This window comes from Lynx canadensis, chromosome D4 (genome assembly GCF_007474595.2).
Source record: "Lynx canadensis isolate LIC74 chromosome D4, mLynCan4.pri.v2, whole genome shotgun sequence".
Taxonomy (NCBI): Eukaryota; Metazoa; Chordata; class Mammalia; order Carnivora; family Felidae; genus Lynx; species Lynx canadensis.
The window spans coordinates 9,035,756-9,059,699 of record NC_044315.2 but is presented as its reverse complement, the minus strand read 5'-3'; the positions used below and the strand labels follow the sequence as shown (position 1 = coordinate 9,059,699).

Here is a 23,944-nt window from a genome sequence, read left to right as displayed (position 1 = left end):
GGAATAAACGTTAAAAGAAACTTTTTTTTAAAAAGGCACTAAATTAATTGGGTTTTCATTTTTAGTGTTGTACAAGAAAGCCCCCAAAAGAGAATGTGCATTTTAAGCCTAAGTCCGTGGACTTTTGCACGGCTTCCTTTCTTGTTTTCTACTGGAGAATGTGGGATTGTCAGAATCGTGAAAAATTGTAGATGGGACCATGAAACTTTGCTCCAGGCAAAGCTTAGTCTGCCACTCCTACTGAAATACAATATTTAAGGTCACTCTGCTCATAGTCCTTTGTAGAAAGCATAATCCTAATGCAGGAAGTTGTTTTCGTAAAATGTCCCTCCCTTGTACCTTCAGTAGAATATTTTCTAAAGATTATTTAAAATGATATCCTCAAGGGGCACCTGGGTGTCTCAGTCGGGTAAGCATCTGACTTCGGCTCAGGTCATGATCTCACACTTCATGAGTTCGAGCCCCATGTCAGGCTCTGTGCTGACAGCGTAGAGCCTGGAGTCTGCTTAGGATTCTGTGTTTCCCTCTCTCTCTCTGGCCCTGCCCCGCTCGTTTCGTTCTCTCTCTCTCTCTCTTAAAAATAAACATTAAAAAAATTTAAAAATATAATAAAATAAAATGATAGCCTCAAAACTTGATCGAGGCTGCCAGTGGTCCTCTTTTCCAAGTTGCCTCTGATAACTTAGTGGAAAGAACGGGGGTTCCAGATCTGCCGTTGTTTTGCTATATGACATCTTGGAGGCGTCATTTCACCTCCCCAGGAGGGATGAGGAAGAGTCCATGCCCCATCTTTCCTGCCCTGTCCTTATGTGACTCTGCCTTTGGTGGCCCTGGAGAGAACCACGTGGACTTACCCTGGCCTGGCTCCAGCTCTGAGACTCTGCTCTCAGGGATTCAAACCGGGGGCACTGGGGAGAGGTTTCCTGTCATTCTCAGGAAGGCTTTCTCTTGAAAATGCAGGTTTGACACAGGGTCCTGTTGCATGTTAGTAGACTCAGTACATACATGATCCAGTGTTTGGGACAGTCTGGTTGTCTGTAGCATTTAGAATGGTGAGCTGAGTCTGTGTGCTGATAGGACGGGGCGGATGGGACGCCAGCATAGTGGAGCGCGTGAAGGGAGCGTCGTACCTGCCATACGGGATTACCTTTCCCACGCGGGCAGTCGGGGCTTCTGCCATTCTCTACAGACCAAGATCAAGAATTTTTTTGAACCCCTTGCACACTACCGAGTGCTTCACAGCTGCCAAATAGGTTTATTTTGTTCACTGACACATATGAAGCCCCCTCATCCACCCACCCACCCAAATTATCAAGACCAAATCCATTTACACTCATTTTAATAAAAAAAAAAAATCAGTACTTGGGGCGCCTAGGTGGCTCAGTCCGTTGAGCGGCTGACCTCGGCTCAGGTCATGATCTCGGTGGTGGTGAGTTCGAGCCCCACCTTGGGCTCTCTGCTGCCATCATGGAGCCAGCTTGGGATCCTCTGTGCCACTCTCTCTCTTCACCCCCCCCCCCGCTTCCCCTCCCTCTCAAAAATAAATAAAACATTTAAAAAAAATCGGTACACTAATGCCAGGGGATATTACCGGAAGGCATGGGAAGATACCGTGGAGTCCGACAGACTGTAGTGCCCACATTGCAGAGGAATCCCTGACATAAATACGTATTCTGCAAGAGAAGTTACCAACCCGGTTTCGGGGTTTTTATTTGCCACCATGTTATCCTGTTAAACGAATCTGGTGATGGACTGTTTGCTTAGTTGTATCCTTCTGCATTTTTTTTAATGTTTTTTTTTTTTAACGTTTTTTTAGAGACAGAGAGAGACAGAGCATGAACAGGGGAGGGGCAGAGAGAGAGGGAGACACAGAATCTGAAACAGGCTCCAGGCTGAGCTGTCAGCACAGAGCCTGATGCGGGGCTCGAATTCACAGACCGTGAGATCATGACCTGAGCCGAAGTCGGATGCTTAACCGACTGAGCCACCCAGGCGCCCCATGTATCTTTCTGCATTTTTATAATCAGCACCCAAACCCTTGGGAGTTTTGTTGTTTTTTTTTTTAACCTAAAATTCAAAATAGTGTTTTTGAGAGGCACTTTTTTCCCCGGTCCTAAAAGCGTAATGAGAAATACAGAAGAGTGAGGTGAGGGAAAGAAAATAGAAGCACCTGTGATCTCACTGACCTTCACGTACCCAGGTTGGAGACAGAGCCAAGTAAAACACGGACGGGGGTTAATTTGGTGCCATTACGTTCCGAATTATTTTTAACCTGTTACGAGGCTGCTCGTTGGCTCTTTTGTAGCAGTTTGAGTAAATCCCAACCCATGAGGCCCATCAAGCCCCAGCCTGTCTTTAGGAATCTTTGCATGTCCTTCCACTCAGTGTTAAGAGCACCCTGTTTTACGGGGCTCCGGGTGCCAAAGGGACTGACATTTTTTTAAGGCCATTACGGGATATGTGGGGGCATGCCTTCCCACACTGGAATAGCAATGTTTGCTTCTCCGTAAACAGGCCTCTTAGGTCTCCACTTCAGATTTCACCGGCTGTGATTTCCTCTTTTCAAAATTGCTTTCACCTCCCTGTGTCATAGAGTCGGTGCTGTTTCGCTACCGCAGAGTGGGCTCGTGTCACCCCATCCCCCAAGACTGATGTGGCTTTGTTGGGGTTTTTTGACATGTAATTGACATAAAAAATACTGTATGCTTTTTAGCTGCCAGGTCTGAATTCTGAGTCCAAATTCCTTCCCATAGACTTTTCAGGACTTTTAGTTCCGACACTACCCTTTCCCCGTTCTCTGTTCCAGACAGTGCTAGGCTGGGTGCTATAAATACACATCACGTTTTAATCTCCTCATAGACTTGGAGTAGCTATTATTTCTCCCATTTTACAGATGAGGAGCTAAGCCTCACAGTGGGGGAGCAGAGTTTTCAGGTAGAGCATTTGGTACCCAGAAGGTGGATTCGTTTGATGAATGCTGGACGTTCAGTTTACTGCCTCTTAAAAGATTTTGAAAATGCACATCAGGGCAAAGCTGCGGGACTATGGGGTTTTGGCAAAAGACAAATCACATCCCAGTTTACAGCCCCTTTGCCCACTGAGCCAACCTCCTTCTGGCTTGTGAAGTCCAGCTGCTTCCTGAAAAGGTGCAGGAGCTCAGGTCAGATCTGCAACAGGTGAGTCTCTCGAGGACCCCGGAGGCAAGTCCTCTCGGGGACTTGTCTTGACTTGCCTTGACATTCAAGACGGCCTTTGAGATGGAATCAATGGAAGACTTGCCCCCACTCCTCAAGAGGGGGCTTCTTTGTCGACCTCCTTCTGCTGAGCAGTGGGACTCCCGCGGGGCTTTGACGGCCTCAGGTCAGCTCCTCTCCCCGCCTTGTTTGCAGGGAGCCTGGGCCTCTCCCCGGCCTCCCTCCTCATCTTGTTGGGTGGGGACACGCACGCACGATGTTCTCCCTTTGAGTTAATGAGGCCTGATCTTCACCTTAACTCCAGGCTGCATTGCATATTCCTTTTTGCCAGTGAGGCTGGATATCTTACTTAGGCCATTTGAGTCTCGAAGCTTCAGAGCAAGACAGGTAAACGCAGTTCAAATAAAGGCAGTTCCAGGGTCCCTGGCTGGCTCAGTCGGAAGAGCATGAGACTCTTGATCTCTGGGTTGTGAGTTGGAGCCCCACATTAGGTGTAGAGATGACTGAAAAGAAATAAATGAAATGTAAAAGTAAAACAAAGATTGGGGCGCCTGGGTGGCTCAGTTGGTTAAGCATCCGACTTCGGCTCAGGTCATGATCTTGCGGTTTTGGGGTTCGAGCCCCACATTGGGCTCTGTGCTGACGGCTCAGAGCCTGGAGCCTGCTTCGGATTCTGTGTGTGTGTCTCTCTCTCTCTGCCCCTCCCCCACTCACCCTCTATCTCTCTCTCTCTCAAAAATATTAAAAAAAAATTGTTTTAATAAATATATAAAAGTAAAATAAAGGCACCTTAAAGGAAGTGGGTTGGGGCAGGGCAAACAAAGCCCCCAAAATCTTTTGCCCCATTTGTCTGGCTTATTTTCTTCTTCAATATTTTTTTTTTTTAATGTTTATTTATCTTTGAGAGAGAGAGGACACACAGGGGATGGGCAGATAGAGAGGGAGGGAGACACAGAATCCAAAGCAGGCTCCAGGCTCTGAGCTGTCAGCACAGAGCCCGACGCGGGGCTCGAACCCACGAACCGTGAGATCATGGCCTGAGCCGAAGTCGGACACTCAACCGACTGAGCCACCCAGGCACCCCTGGCTTGTTTTTAATTCACTGTATGACTGTGTTGCGTCCCTTGGACAGAAGTCATTTAAGCCAGGCCTTGCAACGTGGTTGGTAAGCCCTGCTATTTTGAGAAAGCAGAAGAATAAAGAATGAAGATTTAATTTTCTTTCAACAAGATTTTTGGATCCCGTTTTTGGGTGAGTAAGGCATCAATCAAAATGCCTTTACGTCTTGATTAAGGCGACCTTTTTTTTTTTTTTAATTCCCGAAGAGATTTCAGACTGATAGGCGATTCAGACATATTTGGAGAACAACACTCCTACAAAGCAGAGCTAAACAAACAGTGAACAAAAGTATATGTAACATATTGTAAAAAGTACAAGGGAAGGAAGGGATCAGGTAGGATTTTATGAAGGAAGTGACATTTTAACCATTGCTGCAAAAAGGAGCATGATTTGCGTAGGACTGGGGGATCAGGACGAGGGAGTTCCAGGCTCTGACCCACATTGAGGCGTGGAAATGTGTGGCTCCTTCCACTGTGACTTTGTGTGGTAGGAGCATGGTGTTTTTATAGAGCTAGAAATGGATGAGAAGAGCTGGGGGCATTGCATGACCCAGGAACCAGGGCTTTACTGGTTTCCATAGAAAGACACCCAGGGTCTGAAATGGGAGAAGCAATGTGCGTTCCTCCTTTTAAGCAGAAGGTAACGGTCCACTTTGTGAAGGATGAACCAGGGCCCAGGAGAGAGGGCAAGGGAAGCCCAGAGGGAGGCCATTATCTCTGACCCTCCCTGTGCAAGAGGAGAATGAACAGAAGGAAATGAGCTCTTTCAGGGGCAGACCACACAGTGACGGGCAGGCCTGGCAGACTGTAAGGAGGGACAGTCATGATTTTAAAGGTTTTGAGGTTGGATAACTGGGGGGGGGAAATGATGCCGCCCTTTGAAGAGACAGAGAGATCCAGAGAGAAATGTTTGTTCTCTTGGGAGAAGGGCAGTGACGTTTACCCGGGATGTTTGACCAAGATACTGGAAATCACAACTGGTAACTCCAAAGCAAGTCCAGGCTAGAGAGAGAAATGTTTGAAGCCGAGTGCCCGGAGTGAAGTCAGTCAGGGCCGTTTGGATCTCCACAGAAGGTGTCCTATCCAGAATAGGGGACCGGACTTCTTGAGTGGCAAAGGACTGCTCAGAAAGCACCCACCTCACTGAGGGTTGTGAGTCTGTGTCCAGGCTGTTCAGCACAGCGACATTCACCAAGGGCCCTGCTTTGGAAGCGGAGAGGCCAAAGCCTTCCAAGATAACAATTTATGCCCCCTCTCCCCCACCCCCAGGAGAGCGGTTTTAAAGTTCTCCAGCCGCCAAGCCTCTACGGGTCATTAAGAGACCTCTCACCTGCAGCTGATGAGGGCATCAGACATACTAGTGATGGCTGCAGTGGGCCCAGGGCAGCCACATTTCACTATCGGGAGCATGAACAAAGGGACGGGGAGGCCAAAGAAAAACTTGGGGTATCTGCACTTAAGGGGGGAAACAAGGCGGCAAGAAAAGGTAGGGAACCCCAAGACTGTAACGTGACAGGAAGGAGAGATTTCAAATAAGGAGCAATGGACGAGAAAGTAAATAAAATAAGGTCTGAGGCCAGACTAATGGGGATTCGGAAGCTCTGGGCAACTTTTGAAACATAGCAATGTCTTGTCCTGGGCGCTAAGGAGTTTTACTCCGTGGTCAGGACGTAGATTCAACAGTACAGGTGACTCCAGAGGTTGGCAGTAAGGGGAAAGTGAGAAATGAGAAGACTGGAGAAGACACAGAGAGTTCGATGCCAGAGTTTATGATTTTGTCCTTGGAGATTCCCGTAGAAATGTCTAGAACAGACCCTTGGCATTCATGACCAGTGTTCAGTAAACAGGTGTATACCCAAGGGCAGTTTTCCCAGGGGATCCTGTATGAAAGTTCCATTTGTATTCCAACTCTATTTATACTCCCTAACTTTCTTCCCCAAGTGCTGTGCTCGATACTGTAGAGGAAGTGGAGAAAGCATAAGGCATCTCCATAAGGAAAAGATCAGAATGATCCGTTACAGCTGGGGAAGGTCCTGAGCAGAGAATGAGTTGATCATGGAAGTGTGGCACAAGGGATTAGGAGAGAAGCTCCAGGTGAGAAACGTAAGAGAAACCACAAAGGTGGGGATAAATATGGTGCACCGCGGCAAGGTACTGGCTTTCTGCTCCCTGCTGGAAAGTATGGCAAGTCAGATGGGATAAAATCAGCTTATGGAGACCTCTGGAGTCTGGCGGGGAGACCTGGAATTGGAATCCTAAGGATAACTTTGCAACTTGAGTAGGGCAGTAACCTAATGAAAGGATCATTTCAGATCTGGCCAATGGGATGTAGCCCATAATGCTTAGGGGGGGAAAAAAGCATAATTGAGCTATTTAGATCTTCTTGCAGGGGAGAAAAGGCTGGAGGACAGGAAAGAACAAGTAAGGTAGTATGACTTTTCTTTTGACTCCCATTCTGAAAAGAGAGAACAGCAGACACCCTCTTATCAGTAGCTGGTCCGTCAATGAGAATATTACACTGGGAAAATGTCGCTTATATGTCGATGAAACCTTTAATGGGAAACATAACAAGTATTTATCACATTTTTATTTATTTATGAAGTTACCTCTGAATCTACTGACTAGTCTTTCTCGCTTGAGTAACCGTATTATGTTTCACTTAGAGCTTCCAGTTTGGGTGTTAGAATCTTTTCTTTCTTTCTTTCTTACTTTCTTTTTTTATTATTTTTTTAATGTTTGTTTATTTTTGAGAGAGAGACAGAGACAGAGCATGAGTGAGGGAGGGGCAGAGAGAGAGGGAGAGACAGAATCCAAAGCAGGCTCCAGGCTCTGAGCTGTCAGCACAGAGCCCGACGCGGGGCTCGAACTCACGGACCGCGAGATCGTGACCTGAGCCGAAGTCGGACGCTCAACCGACTAAGCCACCCAGGTGCCCCTTAGAATCTTTTTTTTTTTTTTAAGTTCAGCTTTATTGAGGGTTGAGGCACGACGTGATAAGACCTGTCAAGTATACATTTTGAACAGACTGCCCCATGTAGTTCATGAACCCATCGTCACCTGAAGGCAAATCTGGATACTTACAAAGCAGGCAGACTGCATACTCTTACCCACGTGATGAGTCTAGCCCTTGCCAAATTCAGCAATACTGTTAAGTGTTTTAAGCCACTCCCCTCTTACGGAGTCTTTCATGAACTATCCTGGCGGTCAGTAGAAGTCAGAGCCCTATTTCCTTTCGCAACTGTGTTTCATTTTACCCAATCTCCAGTCCAATTGTGTAGTTCCAGTAACAAGTTGTAACTGGCATTAAGATCGAGGGGAACACCACTGAGTGTTGGTATAAGAGCCAGGAGCCGCTGTGGGCGGGGCCTTAAGTGGAGGGGGATTGAAGGAGCCTCGTGACTTCCTTCAGATTGAGTGACGGACAGGTGTGCCTCGTCTAAACCACTTTCCAGGTGCTCCGTTCCTAGAATAGCACTTAGGGGAGATTTTCTGCGCTAGAATGTCACCACTAGGTACAGCTGGTCACTGTGTGTGCCTGCGCCGTGATCACTGACCATGTTTCAGGGGACCCCGTCTCCCGGCGTTGCCTCCTCTGCTACCCAGCACTGCCCATCCTAATTTCGGCCACTGATTTCCCAGCAAAACTTGTAGTCCTGGCTTGGCCTACCAAGAGCCCATGAGAGCCGTGACGGCCCGAGTAGTGCTAAGCACGTTCGTTCCTAAAACCTGGTCGTAGTTACCTCCGTTCTTGTTTGTGCTTTAACGTGAGACCTGTTTGAAGGCCTACTGCATGACCCATTGTGTTGTAACATGGATAGCTCACCGGGGCTCAGGATTCTCTTTTGAAAATTCAGCTTTGCTGACCTGGAATTAAGTAAAGTGAGTCTTCCTTGACAAATAACTTCACGTCTATTTCGAAGCGCAACTTGAGCAAACCTAAATCTGAAACTTGTGTACGTGTCCAGGTTGGCTTCTCAAGTGGTGCTGGGGCCAGGCACTCCCCTGTGACAGACACTCTAATGGTATCTGTGCGTATATGTATACGTGCATCTGCGCGTGCCCGTATTTACGTATCTGGGGAAGTCTAACCGGTGAGGAGTATGTGCCTGTGCACACGGAGCTACAGCCTCCCTGGGACCAGCGGCTCTCCTGCTCATTTCATGCAGCTTCAACTCCCTCACCCACTAGACGCCTCCTCCACGCTGGCAGTCCCGATTCCTAAGACAAGTGAACTACTTTGGCCGCTCTTCTGTTGATGGAGAGACCCCTTTGCCAGGCCCCACCCAAGCTAGGAGACCGGCCTTTCTGAGAACATGGCACCTTCCAAGTCCCTCCAGGTGAGACCAGACACAGAGCGTAGCAGCCGGGCGGCCAGCCCTACGGGCAGGGCAGTTTCCCTTGGATTACAGGATGGGCACAGAAGACCAAGGCTGCCGTCACTTACCCAAAGGGATGTTTCCGCTCCTTGAGGAGGTCCTCACTTGGTGTCATTCCAGTGCACACAAATTTCCATCACCGTGAGAGAGTTAAAAAACCTCAGTCCCCAGTAACGAAGGTCGGTTACCAGGTGAATCAGTCTCCTGTAGCTGCAGGAACAAAATACCACAGACCGTGTGGCTTACAGGACAGAAATTGAGTTTCTCACAGATCAGGGGGCTAGCAGCCCATGATCGAGGTGTTGACAGGGTTGATTTCTTTTGCAGCCTCCCTCCTTGGCTTGTGGACACCATCTTCTTCTCCCACATCTCTTCTTATGAGAACCCCAGTTATACTGAGTTCAGGCTCACCTTAATACCTCTTTGTACCTTAATTATCTCTTTAAAGGGCCCGTCTCCAAATACATACACATTCTGAGGCCCACGGGGGGTTAGGGCCCCACCACAGGAGTTGGGGAGGGGAAACACACCGGGGTATACCAGAAGGCCATGATATACTGTGTCTTTATATAAAGTACGAATTTGGCAGCTGGCTCTTCGATCCTTGCTGTGTAAGTAACAGACCCGCATGATGGTCCGTGACCGTTCCCATCACTGTTTTCAGAGTGTGTTGGTGACTGGTCATCGAGTGGCTGTTGCTCAGTCCAGGGACAGATGGTGAAGCATGTGGTTGCGGTGCCTCCTTGTTTCCCAGTGGTAGACCCGCACAACACTCTACCAAAGTAGATAGTCACGAGAGGGCATCGGCCTCCAAAGGCGTAAGTGTAGGGGGGAAGAAAAACGCACAGAAAGTGAATTTGGATGTGACTGGATTTGAAAATGGTGGCATCGTTGCGAAGACTGGAGGAGTCTTGCGTGAAACTTCAGTATAAACCAGCCTGGAAACAGTCCAATGAACATAAAAATAAAGGCTAAAGTCATCACAGTGTATTTCAGTTTAAATCGAATTTGAACATTTACTTTGAAGACATATATATATACACATATATATAAATATATACATTTATATTATTTATATATATTATATTGTATATTGTATATATTGTATGTTGTATATTGTGTGTTATACATAAATATATATTTATATTATATATTTATATATTTATATTGTATATATATATAAATATAAATATACATTTATATATATATTTATATATATATATATAAATCCCGAACAACTGGGCCAGTGTTCGGGCCAAAGTGTTGAAGTTTTGCACTGAAAAAGCATGGTGATTACGAGGAGACTGGAGAAGAACCTTGTCTACCAGAAAAGGCCCGTTTCAAGGTTTCAGACGTGGGTGCGAACAGAGCAGGTTAGTGGCACTGCCAGGGGCCGACGAGGGGGGACTGCTGTGAAGTTTGCACCCAAGCTCCAAGGATCGTCCCGTATTGACTGCTGATGAGACTGGTCTTTTCTGGAAGACCCCTCTACGGAGAACGGAAGCCAACAAAAACGTAAGGTCGTAGAGTGCCCATAAAGAACAGTCTCGATGTTCAGCCAGAGGAAGTTGGTTGAAGGTGCTCGTGAAGAAAAGGATGACGATGTCCCAGAGGAAGAGACAGCAGTTAAAAAACAGAACAAAATCCTCACGTCAGGGGTTCATCTGAGCGAGACATTTCACGACATGCAAAGGGCGAAGGGTAAAGTGTTGGAAGCTGATCCTGAGTGTTTTGCCAAAGCCTAGGGAAAAGGATTGTTCTGTATCATAAGTTAATTGGTGAGAAGACAGCAAATGCTGTCCAATACTGATACGGTTTTTTTTTGAAACCCCAAAAAGTCCTGTTAATGCTCATTTCTAGTGATTTAAAGTTCAGGTACTAAATAGATACTCATTTTACTATGTTTTTCATTTTCTTGTGTGCATATAACCGGCGATAGGAGTTTTTAATTTTTTGGCGTGTACGTTTGTTAAGGGACGTGGAAGAAATCGTGCTTTCCTGATTATTAGACTGGGTTTTTGCGGTTTCAAACTGCACCATCATTTTTATGGTCCCCGTGCTTTGCAGGCAAAGTGACAACTGAGAACGTGTGCATGCGTGTATCTTTCCTGCTGAGAGTCTCCTTAAGATGCGCCATGTTGGGTCTTTACGTGCATTCTTCACCTAAGCCTAGGAAGCGTAATTAGCCTTTTCCTGATGGGGCTCTCAGTCTTCATTTGTGCTGTAAAGTGGAATAATATCCTGGTTAAGGGTGTGGCTTAATGCAGCCAAACCCCCAGAGCGCAAATCCTAGCCCCGCTACTTACTTGTCTATGATCTGGAGTGAGATGCTCCGTCTCTCACCTGTCTCCTGAGGACACAGTACTTGCCTCACAGTGTCGTTGTAACGATTAAATGAGCAAATGTATGTAAAGCACTGAGTGCCTGGCACCTGTGTCAACAGTATGTGTCAGGGTTTGGTGATGCTGCTGCTGCTGCTGCTGGTGATGATGGTGGTGTAGGGGCATTAGAAGTATCCACCATGCCATGTATCTTCAGAGGGGTTGGAAAGGAGACTCTTTCCTTTACCAGATGGCCCCAGGCTACAGTGCCTTTGATTTCTTGTGTTCCTTAGGTGTTCTCTGCCTTAACTGGGCTATTACTAGTCTTGGCCTCTGCCTCAGGGGGAACAGGCACCCTACTCTGAGCCACTGTTTTGTTGGATTTGATGCTTTTCACCCAGGGCGCGTTTATAGCCCAAAGAATTTGTCTTGATGCAGTTTGGAAGCCCGGAGGAGGGCTCTGTTGCTCCCGGATGGCCTGTCCCAGGCAAGCCCGTGAGAGAACCATTTCTTTGGCTGGAGGACCTCCGAATGAGGTTCACTTCTGTCATTGTACATGACCTGTCTCTTTCAAAAATATCACATTCTTCTTCTTTTTTTTTTTTTTTAAGTTTCCTTCTTTCTTTAAATATTTATTTTTGAGAGAGAGAGAGAGACAGCAGGGGAGGGGCAGAGAGAGAGGGAGACACAGAATCCGAAGCAGGCTCCAGACTCTGAGCTGTCAGCACAGAGCCCAATGTGGGGCTTGAACCCACGAACCACGAGATCAATGAATGACCTGAGCTGAAGTCCAACACTTATTGAGCCCCCCAGGCACTGCCAGTTTAGATATAGATAGATGATATAGATATAGATATAGATATAGATATAGATATAGATATAGATATAGATATAGATATAGATATATAGATAGATATTTTTTTGAGAGAGAGAGAGAGAGAGAGAGAGAGAGAAAGAGAGAATGAAAATCCCAAGCAGACTCCGCACTGTCAGTGCATACCCCGATAGGGCTTGATCCCACAAACGGTGAGATCATGGCTTGAGCTGAAATCAAGAGAGTCACAGGCTCAACCGATTGAGCCACTCAGGCGCCCCCATCATGTTGTGCTTGGTAAGCATTGAAATTGTACCACAGTCTGTTGTTACCTATCTTTGGCGTCTCATTTTTTATTTTAACATACTGAGAACCCCAAAGTGTGAAGTGACCCGGGCCTCCCTGAGAAGCCTTCCCTGGGGCATGAGTGGGTTGTGAGTTACAGTAACTGATAAATGGTCTCAGGAGAAGAAAGCAGAACTGTGTTTCTTTTAATTCTCCGTCGTTTCTCTAAGCCTTTTGCTGGCTCACAAATTCTCTCTGCTTCTTTATTCCACCCAAGGGAGCTACAGCATCGTGCGTGCCTAACGTGTGAGAACAAAGGTGTCAGTACATCATGTTTGTAACGTGGTAGGGTCTACAGGGCCACCCTCTACTAACTCTTAACAGTCACGTTCTGAACAGAGTACTGTGCTTAATATTCCCCAGAAGGTGCCCTCTGGGTTCTTAGTTGATCCTGTGACTGAAATACTTTTTATGCTTCCTAAACTTTTTTTTTTTCCCTCTTCCCACCCCACAACTGCTTTGACCTGAAATAGGGGTCTAATTTGCCTTCTCTCAATTGTATACGCGCGCCTTTTCCCCCCTTCCCCTAGGTTTCTTTAGGAAGCTTCCTCAGGGCGTTAGGGGGAAAGAGCACCTTGGTTCACTTTCGCAAAAGTGATGGAAAGTCGCTGAACAGAAATTTAGGTTAACAGAGGCTCCACACACTTGCCCTTAATGGCCAGCATTGCCCATTTCAGTCTCCAGCACCCTGGTGCCTGACGAACGAGTGAAGAAATGAGGGTCCACTGAATTAATAGGACATCAGTCAATTGCACCACAGTGACAAAGAAAAAAGAAAAAGCCAGCATGATAAAAACAAAAAACAAAACCCTTTTAGATCAATTCATCTCTCTCCTTGAATATTTGAGGCATTTGTTAACAAAACTATGAAGTTTGTGGATAGGTATGTCCTTCTATACAGGTGTATTCTCACATCCTGGGTATTTCCTTAATAACACATGAATGAATAAGAATTTTTGGAAAGGCTTCTAGTCACTAGTGAGGGCAAGACTGAACGTGCTACCTGTTGAAATGCTATAGGGTCTGAGGTCGGAAGGAAAGCCAGCAAGATTTCTCTGGTATTGTGTGCTGTGTGTGAAGGTGACGGGAACACGTATGAACCTGCAGTTGGGTTTGTTTTGTTTTGTGTAATATTTACAGAGTTTATTCCCCCCATCCCGGGACTTTTTTTTTTTTATTGTTGTAAAAAACACATAATGTGAAATGTGCTACCTTGACCAGTCTAAGTGTACATTTTAGCAAATTTGCTGTGCATTCATCACCGGGAGATGCTGCAGAATGTTTTCATCATCCCAAACCAAAATTCTGTACTCATTAATCAATAACTCCACTCTTTCCCCAACATTCATTGCCTTGTGACCTCTGTTCTTCTTCCTCATGTAAGTTGAGTCACACAGTTATCTGTCCTTTGGTGTCCAGCTTATTTTACATTGGGAGTTTGATTTCATGCCTAGTGATCTAACAGGTTGCTTTCGGGGATGGTAATGATCAAAAACTTTAAATGGCCCCAGGAGCACCGGGGTGGCTCGGTCGGTTAAGCGTCTGACTCTTGATGTTGACTCAGGTCATAATCTCACAGTTTGTGAGTTCAAGCCCCTTTTGGGCTCTGTGCTGACAGTGCGGAGCCTGCTTGGAATTCTCTAGCCCTCTCTCTCTTCTACCCCTACCCCACTTGTAGTCTCACTCTCTCTCTCAAAATAAATACATAAACTTAAAAACAAACACACAAACAAAAACCTTAAAATGGTCCACGGCCCCGAGTCCAAAATTCTGTATCCAGAAGTGCCGTGGTCTTTATTAAACCAAGTGGCTGAAATGGGCTGGCATTTTTAGTAGGAGTTCCAGAACTCCATGTTCAATTTGTTGCTGTTATTAAAGATGCCTATTGTAAGAAAATTTCCCGTGAAATCTTCAAGTTTCTTTAAAAATCCACTTTTTGTTTTGTTTTGTTTTGTTTTGTTTTGTTTTGGTCATTGCTGCCGCTGGCATCATTACCTGTCTTACTGGCTTTCAGGGTCTCTGCAGGGCGTGAGGGAGGTTTAGCCTCCCCTAATATTAGAATCAAGTTTAGCAGCCTGTGAGTGGTCTCCAGGAAACACTCCTATTGATATGTAATTGTCCTAACCGCTTGCCTTAATGCTTAGCCCTCAATCTGTAACCCCACCCCCACCCAGGCAGCATCTAGGGTCCTCTTTGGGACTCTAATTCAAGTTCCTAAGGGAGGAGGACCCGCCAAGAGAGCCAGAGCCCTTGTCCGTAGGCAGAAACGTGGTATTTAAACAGCAGAGCTGGGTATGAGAATACTGGATCTCCCATTTCCTATCCAAGACATTTCCCGTGCATTGTCTTGATGTCTTTAGAATTACTCCTTTTGATTTTTCCTAAGATGGTCTGTTCCGCTGCTGGGTCTGTGCCCCTCTGTGTGGTGGGCTTAGAGATACCAGGGCGGAAAAAGGTGACCACAGTGAAACAATGCCTCCTACTTGCTTGTGGCTTTTGTTTGCTTGTCTCTGTTTACCTATTCCCGGGCATGGATCCCTTCTGTTCCGCCGGGTAGGGTTGTGAAGTCCCGTATTCACAGCACCCCCTTGCAGCGCGGGGAGAGGAGAGCAGGGATAATGCCCACTCTGCCGACCGTCTCTCTTCCCCTAAAAGACACGGCATGTGTCGGGATGACAGGGGCACCACCAGACCCACGTGTGGTGACTGATTCCTCAGTCGAGTCTGCCATGTGCCTTGCAGGCTGCAAAAAGTGTTTGCTCGGAAACCGCTTACCCTGCAGGACTGGCTCCTGCATTTTGTTATCAGAACCTACATGCTGCTTTCTTAAGAGCTAATTGAAGAAGGAGCCAGTCTTTATCCGGTTCTGGTGTTGTGAAAATGTATTCTTTAAAAAAAAAAAAAAGAAGAAGAAAGAAAGAAACAGAAAGAAAGAGAAAGAAAGGTGGGGGGGGAGAAAAGGTTGCCATCCAGTGGAGGAAGGAGTAATTCCCAGCTTCATTCAGGAAAAACACAGGCTGGAATATGCTTAACTATTTTAACTTGGCTGGGGATTTTTATCACCAGAAGGGTTGTTTTTTTTTTTTTAGTGACATTCGGAGCCAAATGGGTGCAGTGTGCCTTTAAGGAAAGAAGTGCCTCACCAAACTTCGCCGTAGTTGTATCTCACCGTTCGGAGAGGGAAGGAAAGTGTTAATTTCTTATTTGTACACTTTTTTTTCCCCCGACTTCCTTCCTATTCACTTCATTAAATCTAGAGGCAGTTCAGCATGGGAGCCGTCTGTATGTTGAATTAGGGCTCGCACTCTTGCCCAACACGTCACCAGTCGGAAACTGGGGGTTTGCTTCTGTGATTTATTTCATTATTGTGCTGGTAAAAGGTTTGGAAGGGCATTCTTTTCGGGGTAGTACTTTAGCATTGTGTAGCAAGTTTTTTTTTTTTTTTCGTGGCACCCCCCCCCCCTCGCCTAGCACTGAGTTGAGTCTGTTGAGCCAGTGTAATAAATAATTTTTTTTAAATAAAAGAACAGTTTTAAATTTCCATGAATAATTTTACTTACATGCAGGAGTAATCTTACTCCACTTCTTTAAGTGCGAAAAGCACTGGGAAATATTTAGTGAATTGATTTCCATTAGAAAAAGACCCTTAGAAATCCCTGAACATACAGTACTGCATATGGATGTGTTTGGGGTCTTTGGGGAGGAGGGAAGATGTTTTGTAGCTGACGGCATTCCTGCATAAAACCTTAATTTAAGGGGAATAATGGTCAGTACTTTGTGTGTTTCCTTGTGATTCCAAAAATCTAAATTTAATAAGAATCTGCACGTATGAGCAATTGCAATAAACATTGTTTCATTAGTTCCTTTTTGCTATTTGTTTTCGCTTCTTAGCTATTCCCAGATTTAGAGATTGATAAATCCAAATATCATAAGCTTATGCTTTGTTCCGTTTCCCCCCCCCCCCCAAATTAAGGGGAGGGGGTGAGAGTAGAAATATCCTTTTCACAACTTCCCCCTCTTCATGGATCCCACTGAAAAGAAAAACAATGAAAAATTTTACAGCACGAAACTGAAAGGGAAGTATCACAGTTGTTCGGGATTTTCTTTAAAGAGAAGAATGACATTGTATTAAAATGTTTGAACTTGGGAAACATGCACATTGCTTTTACCGACATGCATTTAATGAAAAAATTCTTTTATCCAAAAAAAAAAAAAAGATCATCTGAGATTGCTCCAAAAACATGCAGCCTGTTTCTTTTTAAAGGCACTAAAATGAGGTTTAAGATACCAAAAAAAGAAAAAAAAAAGCTTAAACTGTTTTAATTTTTTTTAATAAAATTGAATATTAATTTGTTTCCTTACTGGCTTAATTGTTAAAATGAGAGTAAGAATCAGAAATCATCTGAGCTAAAAAATCTCTAATTCTGCTTCCTGGAATAATAAGGGGGGAAAAATATGATAAGTAGTTGTCAATATTAAAACAGGCTGAAGGAGGAAGGCTTCGGGCCTTGTAGTAGGTAGAATGAAACAGCAGATTTGAGTATCCACAATCCTTTCAGTATTAAATTTTCAGTAAAATAAAATTACTTGTATATGAAAACATAGCCTTTCCCCAGCTCTCTTTTTTTTCCTGATCAGCTGATGAAGAGACTAGCAGCTCGCTGCTTTGCTGGCTTGTTAATTTTATCCCCACTAACTGTGATTTCCGATAGCCGGCCTGCCGATAGTGGTAAGGTAAATATCCTTTTTCGTTGCCGTCTTGAAGATTCAGTAGAACTACATCCCAGGCATGTGTAGGTGTGTAACACATCAAAAGCCGGTGTTCTCCGTATTTCTGTGTGCAACTGGGTGCTTGAGGAGAGCATTACCATTAACTGTTGACAGCCTTGCATGCTGTATTTATTATTAGCATGTTCAGTCCCCAACATTTGCGGGACAATTTCCTTTTCTTAATCTTCGCTTAGCTGCAGTGTGTTTAGCTGTATAGTTTGGGTGTCCTGCTTTTAGGCAAATGAATATTAATGAAATAATGTGGAAGCTTTTTTTTTTCTCTCTCTCTTTTTTTTTTTTTTTCTTTTTCCTCATAACTCATCAGATCTCGCCTCCTTCATAGTGGTTATCTGAACACTGTAGGATCGTGATGGAAATTGTCTTTTGATTATTAAGGCCTAGCCTCAGACTGTCCCTTAGGATTCTGTCTGTGTGCATGTTGCTTCTTCGGGTTTGCACATTGGAAGATGCATAGAAAACATTCTTTTAATCCCACTAGCATTTTTAACATGCCAGGTTGTTTTGTGTTCTGCACCAGGTTTTCTTCATAAAACCTTTCTTTTTCAGGAGGCATTGTACACAAGTGAAAGAAATTATGTCTGAGCTGTAATCACTCTTTATATTGATTGTTATACTCACATGATCATAAATATTAGCCATGTTTGGTGCTGTGGAGAAATGAAGGTAATTGCTTTATGATTAGGGCTCTTTCAGCTACGAGAAAGGATTGATTAGCATTTGCATACTGGAAGCAATATTGAGAGCCAGGAGGAACAAATAACAACATCAGTTTATTTTGTGTGAGAAAGCAATCTTGAAATGCAATTTAAAGGTCTTTAAAAAATTTTTTTCTTTTTCATGGTCAAATTTTCTTTTATCTGTTTTGTTTCGTTTTTTTTTTTTTCATTGCAGTTTTTCTTTATTTTTCTTAAGTTTTGAGATTTACCAGGGGGATAAAAAAAAAAGTTTAAACTTCTGGGTCTGTCACATGGATCTTTTAGCCATTTACGAACAGGTTTCTTTTATACCTGGTTGTTTTTATAGCTATTTTATTATCTCTCTGCATTAGTGCTGCTGGCTCTGGTTTAAAGCAAGCGTTTGCAGGTAATTGGAAAAAAGTGTTTGTTGTCTGTGAGTGTGTGTGTTCTTTATCAGATGATTTAAGTGCATTTACCAAGGAATGTGGCTTTGTACTTCCTGTTTCCTTGTTTACTAATTGCTACGTTAGAACAAAATCTGGATGGAATAGGGATTTATGTCGTGAATCATGAGTAAATTGATGTAAAAGCCCAGAGAAGGGTCAGAGCTTATATGATCGTAAGGATGTATTCTTAGAGGAATTTTTTTCTTCACCCACCTCTTTTTGGTTTTGTTTTGTTTCTGTTTTACCTTTCCCCCCTTTTATAGTAGTAAAACAATTCAGGTCTTTTTCTTATATTGAGCTAAAATTTCATTTGGATTCAGTTACCTTTCAGACACTTCACATGTGTCGCCCTTTTTGTATTTGTCATTTCTTCTTACTATTAGTGTTTCCTGCCCTCGCTGTATTTTGTTCCCAGATTAGACTTGGCTTAAAGAATTATTTTATCCAATATGGCGGTCTTCCCTCTTCTTACTTGACTGATTACTGTTGAGTTGTATTTTTAATCTTATTTTTGTTAGTTTTACTTGATTCTCATCACTCACCTTGGCTTTTTAAAATTTTCTTGATTAATCTCTTGTCTTGAATTTTCCTCCTTCATTCCCTACTACAACAGGCCATCGAAGACGGCAATTTGGAAGAAATGGAAGAGGAGGTACGGCTCAAGAAGCGGAAAAGACGAAGAAATGTGGATAAAGATCCCGCCAAAGAAGACGTGGAAAAAGCTAAGAAGAGAAGAGGCCGCCCTCCAGCTGAGAAACTATCCCCCAATCCCCCCAAACTGACCAAGCAGATGAACGCAATCATTGATACCGTAATAAACTACAAAGACAGGTGAGTGTTTCACTCCTACAACTTGCTCCCCTCCACGGAGACAGAGTTGATACTACCGAGCAAGATGTATTTTACGGCATGCGCTGGGTTGTAAGGTTCTTTCTGCTTTGTGTTTCATGGCTTTTGCCCAAAGGTGTCAGAAACCTCGTCGTACCATTTTCACAATGGCTGCCATTGCTGTTTTGTGTGCTGTTTTCCCAGGCATTGTTGAGGATATTTGAAAATAGTGTAGGTGACAAAAATTAAAAAGACAGTCTAAACTGGAGGAGTCAGGACTCTTAAGGATCTGTGAAATACCATCCTGTTTGTAGAAGGACTGGAATGACATCGTGAAATTATACTTTTGGGCTGAGTTGTTTGGGAAAGAAGAATCCTAGCATACTTAAGGTAAATATTTCGTGTCGAGACTCTGTCGAAAACCAAAGAGGTGCTTTGTCAGAAATACCATTCCTTCTTTCCTTCCAACACACTTGTATTTCTGAGCCCTTGTTTGAGCAACATCTCCTCCTTCCTAATGACACTGCATAGACCGCATGGTTTTCTGGCAGATGTACTTCATTTTCACAGACCTTTTCAGTGTGAGTGTGGAGAAACACACGTGGTACGTTATCATCCCCAGACCTGTGTCGGTCAGCCCGACACAGTAGATAAACTAGTTGGGCTACATTTTGGTTAGTTGTTTTGGTTTCTGCTTGATAATCATGTGATGCAGTTTTCATAGAAAGATCACATCTCGTTCCAGTTGAAAAGTTGATAGGAAACAAAAGAATTAAACACTGTATTTCTCGCAGTTGCACAGCGGCATTTAATCCGGTTTCGGTTATTTTTTTTATTTTTATTTTTTTACAGTAGTGTTGCTCCGTACACCCAGGAATGTTTAACACACATAACGAAGTTGTGATTTTAGCTTTTCTTTGCGACTTTAGTGCTCGTTTTCTATCAGGAAGAAACCTCCTAATAAAGATGAAGTCGTGTAACCAGGAAGAAACTTTCCACTGAGAGGTTCTATTGTTGGGTCTTCGTTACATTATCTGTAAGGAGTTTCCAGAAATGGTGACAAGTGGTAGCACGAGGTGTGTGTGGAAGAGTCAGAATATCCTGCCCTTCTTTGTGTTGCAGAGTTTTTAGGTTCTCTGCTTACTATTTTTACTACCTGTCTTTGTTGTTGTTGTTGTTCTTTTTTTCAAGTGCATCCCCTTGCGTATTTCACACGTGGCAACAAAGAGCAGCCCCATTATATTGGGTTTGGAGAGGCCACTCATTGACACAGGGGGATGACAGCCATCCAGAAGGGAAGATTGGCCCACCAGTCCGTTCTTTGACCAGAGCGAACGGGCACACGCTTCCTCTTAAGCCAAGAATCAGTAACTCTGTCAGGTTTCTGTTCGCCCCCAGCCCTCCTGGAAGATATGCCACAGGCAGGAACGGTTTCCGGGAAACCAGCTTGGACAATGACGCCTTATTTTATCAGCCCTTGGTGTAAAAAAAAAAAATAAATAATAATAATAATAATTAAGTAGAGAGGATCACCCTGCATAAGCCTCCAACTTCTCTGCCTTTGTCTCAGGAGAGCAGAGCGCGACATCTGTTACTCTGACCAGGTGCGCCTTGGTATTTGACAGGCATCTTGCTCATAACCTGCTGAGTGGAGTCTGGGGCGGCAGGAGCACTGCGCAGAGCCGAGAAGAGGTTTAGGAGCTAGGCCTTTTATTCCAGGTGACGTCTAGCTCCTCCTTTAACGGTGCAAAAGAGGTCACCAGCTGGTGGACCACGAAGTGCCCACAGCCTGATTAATTTCATGATTCATGTTGTTGGGTGGGGGATGGGGAGAAAGCAAACACATAAAACCCGGAGAGACTTCTTATAAACTTCAGGTGTTCTCCGTCCTTTTAGAAAAACCTAAAAATCATGCAGAGTTCTACCCAAGTTTCCCCAAGGTGATAACGGGTAGGAGTGAGGAGATGGCTCCCCACCGCCCCCACCACGGGCTCTCCTGCTCCAGCTTGCCGCAGCCCTCCCCCCGACCTGTCACCCTGCTAAATCATCCTTCTAGTGTGGGGTGCCACTTACTATTTATCATCGTGCTTTCCCGCCCGGCCCACTTGACTCATTTATATCACCTGCTGGCTCCTTAGGCTTCTGGGTGTTGCGCTTCCTGGCATAGATAGCTATGGGCTGACTCCTTTCCTAGAAACCACCACAGAATGGGAGGTTAGATCCCTTGCGCCTCAGCTGAGCACAGCACCGTTGCTGATACACAAGCTCTTACGTGGGTTCAGCTTACCTGTGTTTGAATCTTAACTCCAGCATCTATCTACTACCTGTGGGGCGCTCGGGCGACTTCCTTAACCCCTCTGAGCCTCACTTTCGCCATCCACAAAATGGAATGATTACCGTACCTGCCTCCAGAGGCGTCAGGCGAGTTGGAGGAGTTAATGCAGGCCAAGCTTGCTTGCTGAGTCGTTTAATTATTAATAATCAGCCTTTCAGACTACTTTTAGCTCATCAGGTGGGTAAATGGAGCTCTGAGCACTTGAAAGTAAGCGTCCTTGCTAATACGTTTTCTATCCTTTCTGTCCCCTCACACCCTCCAAAAACAGAAAACACAGTTTCACTGGGACTGATTATCGAACATGTCTTTGGTTGTATTGTAGGGAAAGAATATTTAAATATTTTAGCATTCAGACACCGAGTACTTTCTTCCTCCTGTTTTCTCTGGTTTCAATGTATTTATTTAACTCTTCCTTGCAAAGTACCCTCTTAAGGCCCGTTCTGTTAGCCCCCACATTTAGGTCCGTTCTGGAGAGTATGGGCCCCTTTCCCGTTGCTGCCTGTTTCATGTATATTTCGTGTTCGTAGTCTAGAAAAAAAAAAGCACTTATTGTGAATATTTCTGTGTTTTATTTCTCTTCCCAAACTTGGTGCTCAAGTAGGAGGTGCTCAAATTAGGAGGGCCTTAATTGGATACATTGTTATATTTTTGTTGGTTTTAGAAAAATACTGCTGGGAAATGTACCTACCCCTCCATGTGCTGAGATTTTTGTACCGTTAAAGTCAGCTACTAATATAGTAACTTGGCCTACCTGTGCAAGAAATACCACCTGTACTAACTTCCCTCCCCTTACCTCAAGTGTTAGGGTTCTGACAGTTGTACAGATTAGCGGTGTATTAGATAAGAATTGCCATCTATATTTAACTGATATATAAGAATTAATTAGCTCTCATGAGACAGTTTTTTCAAAGTTCTTGCATGATTCTGGGACAGATGTATCTTTCTTTTTTATGAAGAACTAGGATAATTTAAGCATCTATTTATTGCCTTTGTTTTCAGTGCCAGGCTTTTTTTTTTTTTTTTTAAGGAGGATACTTTTTAAAATGTGACCCCAAAGAGCCAGTAATTTTGTGTGTTTCACAAATGTAAAATCCTTCTGCAGTAATTGCTATTTAAAGTTAGAACTGGTCAGCTATAGCTCATTCCTACTATTTTCATTCCCCAAATCAAGTAGTGTTAGAAGGCTTTGTTTTGACTTGCTATGATAAGCCTTGTTTTCTGTTTCTATCGGAGGCTTTTAAGAATCCTGTTCTAACATTATGTACTATTTAACCTAAGATGCTATTCCTTTAGAAAAAGGATCCATCCCAGTTTGCATCCTTACCCTTTAAAATTACCCCTGGGATGAGATCTAGAATAAGATAGTGAAGGGTAGGGGCTGGGAGAGCCATCCCGAGTCTAGAGACGTGGCTCGTAATTACTTGGATAATGGAAAGGTCTAGAGGGATTCGGGGTCCTCGCTCTCCCTGGCTCACCTTCCCACAACTCAGATGTGCCCCCCTCACCATCTTTGACAGACTGCCATCCAGCAGTATGGACCCTCCCGAGAGTTAGTGCGCTGTGTCAGGGGGCAGTTAACGACACTGACGTGCAGCTGTAAGCACAACAATCCTTTCCTGTAGGATTCAGCCCTTCTGACTTCTGGGTTTTCTACTTGGGCGTTCAGAGAGTATGTCCGTCCGCATTCCGAGCAGTGTCCTTTGGGCACGGCTATCCACCTCAGGCCATTCTCCTTGCGGCTGACACACCTCCCTTTGCTCTCAGAGTGCTGTCTAGACCTACACCATCCTGGTCCCCTTCCTTAGGCACATCTTACTTTCTTAGTGTCCCATTTAGAATAGGGCACCCATACCTCCAAAGGTATTCTAATGGCTAATTGCGGGGCAGTGAGCTTCCCTGGTCTGGATACCAAAATTCTGTTACCCGGCCTCAAGAGTGTCTTAACTTCTTCCAACAGCTCTGACACATGAACATGGGAAAGCTCCCTGGCCCCAAAACGTGTAGAAAGCTCTTTCTTCCCTTGAATATTGCCAAGGTTAGATGTCAACTAAGCGCTCGATTTTTTTGAACCTGTATGTACCGACTTCATTCTTTCCCTTATGCAGCTCCATTTAACAGATTCTTGTCCCATTTTTCCAGTCTACTATTATAACATCATTTTTATGCCTTTTTAAAAAATCATGTTTCCTTGTGTAAATCATTTCGGGTTTTTTGTTTTGTGGGGGTTTTTTTGTATTTTTGTTTTGTTGTTGTTTTTTTTTCCATCAGATTTGCTATAAGCTGTCTAAAAGGCAAAGGACAGATCTCTGTCATGTGCATCTGAAAATCACTTCAGGTTGACATAAATGTATTAACCATTAATCCTTTTTTTTTAAAAAAAAATATTTTTTAATGTTTATTTTTGAGAGAGAGAGAGAGAGAAACAAAGCACAAGCGGGGGAGGGGCAGAGAGAGAGGGAGACACAGAATCCAAAGCAGGCTCCAAGCTGTCAGCACAGAGCCTGACGCAGGGCTTGAACTCATGAACCGCGAGATCATTACCTGAGCCAAAGTTGGACACTTAACCGACTGAGCCACCCAGGAGCCCCTAAATAGCAATCCTTAAAGTTGATTAGCCGTCTGTAGTGTCACAGGACTGCGCCATCGTGTCCCCCACTCTGTCTGTCCTTTCTCAAGGTTATCAAGAAAAGTTGAAGCCA

At 44.4% G+C, this 23,944-nt stretch overlaps 1 protein-coding gene across 5 annotated transcripts in view; it reads left to right on the top strand.

Moving 5' to 3' along the window:
• The window catches only part of SMARCA2 (SWI/SNF related, matrix associated, actin dependent regulator of chromatin, subfamily a, member 2), a 178,891-nt gene that overhangs the window by 122,342 nt on the left and 32,605 nt on the right, over positions 1-23,944 (top strand). For all 5 annotated transcript variants that reach the window (XM_030293896.1, XM_030293899.2, XM_030293898.1 and 2 more), the window contains one exon: positions 18,696-18,913. In XM_030293896.1, coding sequence (XP_030149756.1) covers positions 18,696-18,913 — 218 coding nt within the window. The remainder of the gene's footprint in view (positions 1-18,695; positions 18,914-23,944) is intronic.